The sequence below is a fragment of the Danio aesculapii genome, chromosome 13, assembly GCF_903798145.1.
Source record: "Danio aesculapii chromosome 13, fDanAes4.1, whole genome shotgun sequence".
Classification (NCBI taxonomy): domain Eukaryota; kingdom Metazoa; phylum Chordata; class Actinopteri; order Cypriniformes; family Danionidae; genus Danio; species Danio aesculapii.
Genome location: NC_079447.1, coordinates 12,341,517 through 12,353,139, shown reverse-complemented (window position 1 = coordinate 12,353,139; position 11,623 = coordinate 12,341,517). Strand labels below are relative to the sequence as shown.

Here is an 11,623-nt window from a genome sequence, read left to right as displayed (position 1 = left end):
TAAAATAAATTTGACTCTACAATTACTTCTACTTTTTCCTTTTTAGAAATATTTATTTCCAAACAGAACAAATCTGTTGTGTATAATAACAAAAACTGCACCATATTATTCCAATCTGTGTGTTGACTAAGGCTGCATATTTTTGAAAAATGTTAAACTGAAAATTAAGACCGTGATTTCAGAGCTGTGATCTAGACAAAGCATGGCAACTTTAAAGAAGAAAATAACATCAAATAACTAAAGACATGAGTTTTGATAATGAGACTAAAATCATAAATTGCAAATTAAACTAAAATTAACACAACGATTACACAAGACACATTTTAGATCGGGTTTTGATCATGAGACTTACGGCTGTATTTTAACGATCTAGGCATAAAGTTTTGCGCATGGCACAATGGCATTAAGGGCATTTCTGAATCCACTTTTGCTGTTTTAAGGACAGAAAATACACTCCGTGGTCTGACAGAGTTGTGCTTACTCTCTTAATGAGTTCTGGGTGTGTTTTGAGCATAACATGCATTAAACCAATTACAGTCTCATCTCCCATTCCCTTTAAGAGGCAGTTGTGTCACGTCATGGTGCATTTGGTATTTACATGGCGACTTTGTAAGTGGAAAAACTGAACACTTCACTAGCCGAGAAAACGGTTAAACAGACCATCTGCAGCACGAGGATAAAGAACAAGCCTCCTCCGTTCAGCCTCTTTACTTTACTTTTTCTCCTTTACTTTTGTGGATAAGGAAGCGGTTTTGTACGCACTCTACTGAAGAGATCCATTAGCCTACATATTTAATTTATTTTAAGTGCAAAGATTTGTTTTAAAACTATTTCTAAATTCAGTTCTAATTTCCAGCAAATGAATAAATTAACAATAATGAAGATAATAGTCTGAAAGTAGCAACAGATCGCGCCGAACACATCTTGTGCCTTATTGCGCCAGGTGTCTGATAGGGCCCCTAATGTCTGTTAATGAACAATCTGTCCCACTAGAAAGTAAAGGAAATCAATTCTCTGTGTGTTTTTTTTTCTGCTTTGTGAAATGCAGATACGAGGCCGAGAATGCCTTTTTCTCCAATCTAAACCTGTCTGATTTCAACATCATCGACACTCTTGGAGTTGGAGGATTTGGACGTGTTGAACTGGTAACATTTTAATTTCAATGCAATACTTCTTTATGGTGTAAATTGCATTAAAAACTTTGACCCATCCTCTGTGTTGTTTAATAATATAGTTATATATTCAGTATTTCAGATAGGATTTTATTGCGACTCTACATTAACTGAAAGTTCAATTAAAAGTTTAATCTTCTGTTGTTTTGTTGTCAGGTTCAGCTGAAGAGTGATGAGATGAAGACGTTTGCGATGAAGATCTTGAAGAAGCGTCACATTGTGGACACGAGACAGCAGGAGCACATCCGCTCCGAGAAGCTCATCATGCAGGAGGCACATTCAGATTTTATAGTCAGGTGACTAAAGCTACACTCTTTCTTTTCACAGCATTTACAGACAGTACTACTTCAGCTTATATTACCTTTTCATTGTATTAGTATGCAAGTTTTACTAACTTATGTGATTTTTGTCATTTTTTCAAGTTGTTTTTTAATAATCTATTGTTTTTTTACTATTACTTTTATAGTACTTTTAGCACTTTGTGGTAGTTTGCAGTAGGATTTAGTTTGGATACAGTGCTAAATATGTCCTTTAGATGAAAGTATTTTGTCATTCAGTTCCATTATACACTCATCTGCCACTTTATTTGGTATACCTTACTACAGTAGTACCGGGTTGGACCCCCTTTTGCTTTCAGAACTGCCTTAATCCTTCATGGCAAAGATTCAACAATGTACTGGAAATATTGATCAGAGATTTTAGTCCATATTGACTTGATAGCATGGTGTTGATGTCAAATTCTGATCCTACCACCGTCGCAGCAGAAATCGAGACTCATCAGACCAGGCAACGTTTTTCCAATCTTCTATTGTCCTGTTCTTAGCTGACAGGAGTGGCACCCGGTTTGGTCTTCTGCTACTGAGGTGTTGTGTGTTCAGAGATGCTCTTCTGCAGACCTCTGCTGTAACGAGTGGTTATTTGAGTTACTGTTGCCTTTCTATCAACTGGAAACCAGTCTGGTCATTCTCCTCTGGCATCAACAAGGCATTTGCGCCCACAGAACTGCTGCTCACTGGATATTTTCTCTTTTTCTGACCATTCTCTGTAAACCCTAGAGATGGTTGTGCGTGAAAATCCCAGTAGATTAGTAGTTTCTGAAATACTCAGATCACCCCCTCAGTTGCTGTCATGTGATTGGCTGATTAGAAATTTGCATTAAGGACCAGTTGGCCATGTGTACCTTATAAAGTGGCCAGAGAGTGTAATTTGTTGAACCATTTAGCACTTATTTTCACACCGTTCCACTTAAGTAAATCATTCTTTATAAAACATATGAAGTAATAAAAATATATATGTTAGTCGTTAGTTAAATGTTAGATAGTTAATGTTATATATTATAATATTATATAATGAAATATATAGAAAATTGAATATGTTAAAATTAACAATAAATAAGACTAACAAAGGCAACAAATCTTTTTACAGTATAGAGTAATAAATAGAAGAAATAATTGACAAATGGAATTAATTGTATGGTCAATCTTACTTTTGCTAATAAGTTTTAAGAAATCTTTAAGAAGAAAAAAAATAGAAAAAATATTGCATTGGCTTGTTCATTATAAGTCATAAAACTTAGAATTAATTTTAAAATTAATAATTCGAAACATTTTAGAATTAATGAAGAATTATTGTTAAAGGCATCATATTACGCCACTTTTTACAAGATATAAAAAATACCCCACATATAATGTTTTATAACTCTGTCAAACTGCCCCTTTTAGGCTTTGATCTGAATTGTGCCTTTTTGGTGACTGTCGCTTTAAATTTAGATTGTCTTTTGAAAATAGGGTGGAGCTACAAATGTCTGTGTTATCATTGCAGTATATTCAAAACATTCTCATTCTGGGCTGTCTTTGCTAATGAGATCATCATTAATGGGCGGGGCTTTCCCCCTCTGATGACGCATACAAAGGGAGAATGTCAATCAAAGTTTTATCTCAAGTGTGATTATAAAAAATAAAATGACTTAATTTTTAGCATTAGAGGCTGGCTATAATCACACACTATTGCCACAAAACTAGGTTTCAACCCCTTGTAAAAGCGAATTTTGCATAATAGGTACCCTTTAATTCAAGAAGTTTTTGCTTTGGCATTAGAAATGTGTAAACTTGATTTGAACTGTTTCTTTTCTTCATTTTAGACTCTACCGCACATTTAAGGACAGTAAATACCTCTATATGCTGATGGAGGCCTGTTTAGGTGGAGAATTATGGACAATCCTGAGAGACCGGTGAGGATTATATTAAGTTTTTCTGTTTTCTCATACACTTGATATTTCAGCAACACAACATCTGTGTGTGTTTCCTAATGAAGGGGAAACTTTGACGATTCAACGACGCGGTTTTACACAGCATGTGTGGTGGAGGCCTTCGCTTATCTGCATTCCAAAGGCATCATATACAGAGACCTCAAACCAGAGAACCTGATACTCGACCACAGAGGATACGCCAAACTGGTGAGGACAGAACAACCCAAAACATCCAATACAGACAAACAGCACAAAAATAACCCAGAACACCGTGCTTCTCTAATGTACTGTACCTAATATATTATATTTGGAGACTGAAGCTACATTTCAAGGAGTATGAATGTCAGTGTATTATCAAATATTAAAATATCAGGGTCTTTTGTGGAAAATGAATGCCCTCACCACACACCAGCTACTGGTGGAGTGGAGAGAAAGTACAGCCAATGCAGTGGATAGGGATGATTAGAAGGCCATGATGGGTATGGGCCAATGGAGGGAATTTGGCCAGGACACCAGGGTTAGACCCCTACTCTTTATGAGAAGTGCCATTGGATTTTTAATGACCACAGAGAGTCAGGACCTCAGTTTAATGTCTCATCTGAAAGACAGCGCTCTCTGAGGGTATAATGTCCCCTTCACTTTTACTGAGGCATTAGGACTCACACAGACCACATATTTAGTGTCCCCTGCTGGCCACACTAACACCATATAATAACTTGGCTTCTAGTTGATCATTTATAAAAGTGGCAGAAAGTAGATTTTTTTCTGATCATTTGTTGAACTGCATCCCAATCATCACAAATACTGCAGAAGACCTATAGGAACCCGCATGGACCCAAGATTCTCACAGAAATCAGTCAAGTTTGATGAAGGAAAAAATCATGGTTTGGGGTTACATTCAGTATGGGGGTGTGCGAGAGATCTGCAGAGTGGATGGCAACACCAACAGCCTGAGGTATCAAGACATTTGTGCTGCTATTTACATTACAAACCACAGAAGAGGACAAATTCTTCAGCAGGCTAGCGCTCCTCATACGTCAGCCTCCACATCAAAACTCCTGAAAGCTAAGAAGGTCAAGGTGCTCCAGGAGTGGCCAGCCCAGTCACCAGATATGAACATTATTGAGCATGTCTGGGGTAAGATGGAGGAGGCATTGAAGATTAATTAAAAAATCTTGATGAACTCTGGGAGTCCTGCAAAAACACTTTCTTTGTCATTCCAGATGACTTTATTAATAAGCTATTTGAATCATTGCAGAGATGTATGGATGCAGTCCTCCAAGCTTATGGGAGTCAGACACAATATTCATTCTTTTTCCTCTGCACCATGACTTTATATTCCACTCTGTACATTATTTCTGTTAAGTGACAAAACTTTTGTCTAAGCAAAGTCAGGCCTTACTTACTGACCTTAATTAAAAATCAAGGCATGATCATTTTATTTTAGTAAAATAAGTGTAACCTATAGGCATTTGCCTTTCATATTAGCCAATTCTGATATCAAATGATCAACTAGAAGTCAAGTTATTATTTGTTGTTCCTAAAACTTGTATAGGTGACAAGACTTTTGTCATGTGTAGTGTGTGTATGTGAACCAAAAGTCCACTTTCATGGCTAGGAAAACTGCATTGAAAAGTTCACCCAAAAAAGTTAATGTATATATTGTTCCAAACTGGTTCGGAACAAAAAAAAAACAACTAAATTTTGTAAAATGGGACTGTATAAAACAAGTTAGTAGCATGGGATTGGAACTGTGGTGTGCACGGCCGCTTTAAATAATCACTGTTCGCTTATTCAAGCCTCACAATCTTAATATAATGTAAATCTTTTAAAGGTGGATTTTGGCTTTGCTAAGAAGATCGGCTTTGGGAAGAAGACGTGGACGTTCTGTGGTACTCCAGAGTATGTGGCTCCAGAGATCATCCTGAATAAAGGACACGACATCTCTGCAGATTACTGGTCTCTCGGTATCCTCATGTACGAGCTGCTGACCGGCAGGTAAAACACAGCGATTCACAGGTTATAAAGCTCACTCAATATTACTAAAGCATTAACAATACTTCTTCTTTTCCCTCAGTCCTCCTTTCTCAGGACCAGATCCGATGAAAACGTACAACATCATTCTTAGAGGCATCGATATGATTGAATTCCCCAAGAAAATAACCAAAAATGCTGCCAATCTCATCAAAAAGCTATGCAGGTATGTCAGTTGTGCTGTAAAACACATTTCTGTCTGTTAGCAGTGATTGCCAATGCAGATTTGTGCTTTATTCCTTCCTCTTCTTAGAGACACTCCTTCTGAAAGATTAGGAAACTTGAAAAACGGTGTCAAAGACATCCAGAAGCACAAGTGAGCCTGATATTCATTTTATCGGTACAGCTATATCAGTTCATTATTCATGCTCATGTTTTAATCCTGTGTGATGAACATGTCTGCAGATGGTTTGAAGGGTTTAACTGGGATGGACTGAGAAAGGGGACGCTGATGCCCCCCATCATCCCTAATGTAAGTGCTCTGTAAACAAACCAGATCAATCATCAGACTTTCAAACACATTTATTAAAATAAATAAATAAATAAAAAAGCTTTTTAAATGAAATGATTGTGCAAGCTTTGGGACTGTTGATGGACTAGAATTGTGCTTCACACAGCTGAGTGGGCTTGACAAACCACCTGTAGAAACACTTCTCTCCCCCTTGAGAGAGGAGAGAACCCCCTCCTAACTCTAGCACTTAATTCTCTGACCACTAACAGTTCTTTTGCATAGCTAGCACTTCCTATCTGTGTTGAATTGTCTTTTTGTTGAATCACTGAATGTCTCCTCAGTTGTAAGTCACTTTGGACAAATTAGCGTCGGCTAATTGACTAAATGTAAATCTCCATGTTTTATTAATTAAAATACATTTGGGTGTAATCTGACAAAACATGATTTTAACAAAGTGTTTTTTAAATGAAACATACCAACAGTCCAAATGTTAAATAAAATATCTATGATTATTTACATTTTTCAAACTGCGTAGACAACCAATTCTTTAATTTTGACCGTATTCAGCACAGAAAAGAGAACTACATGTTAAATTATAAAAACAAATAAATTATAGTGGCATTCACTACAAACAAGGTTATTGTAGTAAACGAAAACTAAAATTAAGACTAAAAAGTAAGTTGTTAATCGATTTAAAAAAAAAATCATTATTAATAAATGAACAACATTCACTGAAAAACTAAAAATAATAATTAGCAAAAAATAATTAGCATTTTCAGAATGATTAAACACTATGGGCGTCACAGTGGGTAGCACAATCACCGCACAGCAAGAAGGTCGCTGGTTCGAGCCTCGGCTATGTCAGTTGGCATTTCTGTGTGGAGTTTGCATGTTCTCCCCGTGTTCACGTGGGTTTCCTCCGGGTGTTCTGGTTTCAGCTCAAAGACATGCGCTATAGGTGAATTGGGTAAGCCAAGTTGTCCGTATGTGTGTGAATGAGTGTTTCCCAGTGATGGGTTGCAGCTGGACGAGCGTTCGCTGTGTAAAACATATGCTGGATAAGTTCATTCTGCTGTGACAACCGCTGATTAATAAAGGGACAAAGCCGGAAAAAAATGAATGATTGAATGAAAATAATTAGCAGACCTGTAGCTGTTTAGAGAAAAACCTGTAGATGGTGCTATTGCGGATAAACACATATGTGCTTTATTATATACAAAAAACATCTCTTCTGTATAAATATAAATTATGTATTCTACCTTTTCATCTTTTGCGAAAAGAATGCTAACTAGTCATGTTCATCTACATAAATGAGAGTTAATGTGAAGAAGTCTATTTTCTTTTTCATTTTTACTATTATTCGTTTAAGTTGCATTTGCGTGGTTTGGGGTTTACTGTCTTTTCAAACATTTTTTTAAATTTATTTATTTTTGAGTTTTGCACAAAAGTTCATATAAGCTGTGCAAACACCTCTTTTCTTTGGTCGACACTGGACATGTTCTATGTATTCTCTTAAAGTAAAACAACTAAAACTAAATATATAAAAAGTAAATCAAAGTGTTTCTCAAAATAAAAACTGAACTAAAACTAATAAAGAAATGGACTATAGCTAAATGAACATCTCTAACTGGGCACTTTGATGTGTAAATGACATAAAAAAACATCAAAAATGCAAATCGATTTGATGTCAAAATGTTGACATTCACACACTGATGCCCTTTTGACCTGCAAAATAACAACACAAAGTATTATAATATAAGCAAAGTTGGTAACACTTTATAATAACTACACAATATGAATCATTTATTAAGCATTAGCAAATAATGAATTCATTATGTGTTAAGCATTAACTCTACATTAATAAGCGTTAGTAAGCAGTTTATAACTGCAGCTACAAATGCTGTATTCTTGACTTACAACCACATTTACAATGCGCTTAATAATTGTACTTTCATCATTTGTGACTGGTTGATTTTTTCATTGATAAATGAAGTATCGGATTATTTACAAACCATTTGTATTTAAGAGTAGTTGGAGGTTTTCACAATCATTCAGAATGAGTTAGTAAATGATTAATAAACTATTCAATTTAACGTTTATAAATCTTATTATTCAGGCGTATAGTAATGGTTACTATGTATGTCAATAAATGCTTTATTAACTGAGTTTTGTGAGCTAATCTAAAGTGAGGACTATTTATGCTTTATAAATCCCTTATAAATGACAAATAAAGGCTCAGTATCAAATAAACAAGAACAACAAAAACTTTGCAATCTAAAAAGGAAAATTTAAACAAGTTTAAACATTGCTGAATAACGAGTAATGCCAAAATACAACATAAAATGATATAAAACAACAACAATATAATAGTTTAACAATATAATACTGTAGGATGCAATGTTAAAACTGTATGGTAATTTTATTTTAAATAAGGTTGCAAAGATCTTTTTTTTTATTTGATAGTTTCATTTGTGCATCTTTAAATGAATAGAATTAATAAAGTCGTTTATGTTCTTTTTTTCCTGTTTAACTGAGTCTTTAATTGTCATTTAATAGTCCTCACTTTAGATTAGGTCACAAAACTGCATGAAGTTGAGTTAATAAAGGATTTATTAACATACATAGTAACCATTAATATATGCCTGAATAATAAGACATATAAATGTTAATTTCAATAGTTTACTAATCATTTACTAACTCATTCTGAACGATCTTAAAAACCTCCAACTACTCTCAAATACAAATGGTTTGTAAATAATCGATACTTAATTTAGTAATGAAAAATAAATCATTAACAAAGTATGAAATCACAATTATTAAGCACATTATAAATGTGGTTATAAGTCAAGAATACAGCATTTGTAGCTGCAGTTATAAACTGCTTACTAACGTTTATTAGAGATAATGCTTGACAGATAATGAATTCACTATTTGGTAATGCTTAATAAATTACTCATAGTCTGTAGTTATTATAAAGTGTTACTGAAAAGTTTCATTCACCTGAAAGCTAATTACAAATTAGTTCTTTTATTTATACCATGCATGTACTGTAACACCCAATTCTCACGGAGCTTCAGCGTCAATGCTTGACGGAGAGCGTGTCTGAAATTGGGGTTGACGCGATTGTCATAGCAGCGTCAGTCTATGAAATGATACCGCAACTGGCTTCTGTCTGAGCTGTGAAATTGGCATAAAGTGATCTGATTGGCTAACGCTTCTGTTGGTACCTCAACTTCTGCAGTGAACAGCACCACTGAAGCACCATCGATGAATCCACAAAAGTGAATGGGAAGCGTTGAAGCTGACTCCTTGTGTGAATCGGGCGTAAACTACATTGATGTCAAAACGAGATTAAATTGACATCTAACATTAAGGTCAAAAATTGATCACAGAAAAGTTCAGTAATCCATATTTGTCAGATGTCAATTTGATATCTTTTGACATTAAGCTGGTAAACTGACACCAAAACAATTAGAATTTTTAACATTTTTATGTTATTTCATGTCATTTTCACATCAAGGTGCTTATCAGATAACTAATATCTCCTATTTTTTTGTGCACATTCAGGTAACCTCATCTACGGACACCAGTAACTTCGACAGCTTTCCAGAGGACAACGAAGACCCACCGCCTGATGATAACTCAGGCTGGGATATAGACTTCTAAAAACTCATGTGCACAAACACACAACACTGCTCACGCCAGACTGGATAAACCAACATGCTACACTACTGTATGGACTGAAGGAATGTGGAAAAAGCAGAAGGTCTGAGCCCATCGTGACGTAAAGTGACTGTGAAGGAGATCCAGACACACACGAAAAACTATCAAGTGAGCGTGTATGTGTGTGTGTTCACATCTGACCTATAATAATCACCTTTACTGTGAGATAACAGAGACGACAGTCCAATTACGGAAAAGGATGTGACCTCAATGACTTGTTCTTCTCCCTGATTGGCTGCGAACTCTTCATTCACCAATCCGTGTGCAGACTACTCTAAAGAAGACCAGGAGGCCAGACAGACCTGAATGTCGCTCTTCACGTAATACGGTTGTGGTCAAAATTATTGGCACTCTTGGTAAATATGAGCAAAACAACCTGCATTTTAAAACTCTTGGTAACACTTTACAATAGATCAAATAATAGACACACAGTTCATGTATTTACTAACATGAACCAATAATGAACAATACATTTATTACAGTGTTTATTCATTTCTGTTAAGGTTAGTTAATGAAAAAAAGTACTTTATGTTAAGTAAATGCGTAATAACTACTATTAATATGCACAGAGTTGGATTTTTAATTACGCATTAGTACAAATTCAGCTCTGATTAATAAATGCAGTGTAAATATTGTTCATTATGAGTTCATGTTTCTAACATTAGCTATGTGTCCCATATTGTAAAGTGTGACCATGTTTTTCTCCAATACACAGTGAGAAAATAAATGTTGCCACTCTTTTATTTAAAACCTTTACTAAGCTTTCAATACAAAAAGCTTCTCTAAATCTTCTCGCTTGGAGGAAACCTGGAAAGACAAAATCTCCCTCACAAAATCTCCGCATCCTTCAGGTTATCGGGTACATGGTTGCGTCTTTTCCTCTTCAGTTCATCCATTTATTTATATTTCTACAGGGTTCAGGTCAGGACACTAGGATGGCCATAGTAGAACTTATCTTTGATTCTCAGTGAACCACTGTTTGGATTATTGTCATTACAGAAGATGACTATGGACCATTATAAGACACCTATCATAGGCAGTTTAGGCCAGTTTCCGCTGAATGGTACAGTACGGGTCACTTTCATCAGGCTTGCGTTTACATTGCTAAAAGGTACCAATGGTAACAACACGCAACATAGCCTACAGCAAACCTCTCATCTGTATCTTTAATCTTCGCCAGTACATGTAGCCTCTTGTTAGAAAGTAATTTCATCATTCTGAGTTTATAATAGTCCAAAAGGCGATGATAATAGTTAAACACGGCAGTTTGTTCATGTTTTAGGTTGCTTAAACAATCATTTTCTCCTTTGTTTTTTTTCAAGCTTCTTTTTAGTTTTTTTCGCGCGTTTGTCCGTTTCTGAAAGGATCGGATATCAGAGGGACTTCAATAATTATGCGCACAATATTATCATCAGCTCAAAGTTTGTTATTTCAAATATAGACACGCGGCGAGCGCTTTAGACGGCGTTGTCAAAAAACTACAGGGACAGGGTAGATTCTGCTCTTCTTCTTAGCTTTGTGTCTTCAAGGTGTGTTTGAGCTCCCGTCAACCATGGCTGTTTTTAAAAATGCAGGTTCCTTTGTTTTCATTCTCCTGGCATGTTGCACGAGCGAGTGATGTATCTCTGTAAACCAATTGCGTTCAGTTGCGCGTCTTGCTCCGCCTTTTGGTACCCTTTTGTTGTGCTAGGTACCCTTTGCAAAGGGTACCCAAAAAGTAGTATGGTTTGAACCGAACCATGTACCGAACTGTATCATACTGTACCGTACCACTCAGTGGAAACGGGCCATTAGGTAACTAAACAACATGTTCAGAAAAATAAGCCTGCAACAGTGTGCAAGATACATCATCTACTTCAGGGGTGTCAAACTCAGTTCCTAGAGGGCAGCAGCCATGCACAGTTTAGTTCCAACCCTGCTTCAGCACACTTACCTGTAGGTTTCAAACCAGCCTGAAGGACTTGATTAGTTTGTGTTTCATTAGGGTTGGCACTA

The 11,623-nt window shown here is 35.9% G+C and overlaps 1 protein-coding gene across 2 annotated transcripts in view; it reads left to right on the top strand.

The window, feature by feature from the left end:
* The window catches only part of prkg1a (protein kinase cGMP-dependent 1a), a 138,003-nt gene extending 127,987 nt beyond the window's left edge, over positions 1-10,016 (top strand). For both annotated transcript variants that reach the window (XM_056470811.1, XM_056470810.1), the window contains exons 10-18: positions 1,049-1,145; positions 1,329-1,468; positions 3,313-3,402; positions 3,486-3,627; positions 5,255-5,418; positions 5,498-5,620; positions 5,708-5,770; positions 5,860-5,926; positions 9,473-10,016. In XM_056470811.1, coding sequence (XP_056326786.1) covers positions 1,049-1,145; positions 1,329-1,468; positions 3,313-3,402; positions 3,486-3,627; positions 5,255-5,418; positions 5,498-5,620; positions 5,708-5,770; positions 5,860-5,926; positions 9,473-9,571 — 985 coding nt within the window. In that variant the 3' untranslated portion in view covers positions 9,572-10,016. The remainder of the gene's footprint in view (positions 1-1,048; positions 1,146-1,328; positions 1,469-3,312; positions 3,403-3,485; positions 3,628-5,254; positions 5,419-5,497; positions 5,621-5,707; positions 5,771-5,859; positions 5,927-9,472) is intronic.
* Positions 10,017-11,623: the final 1,607 nt, after the last annotated feature.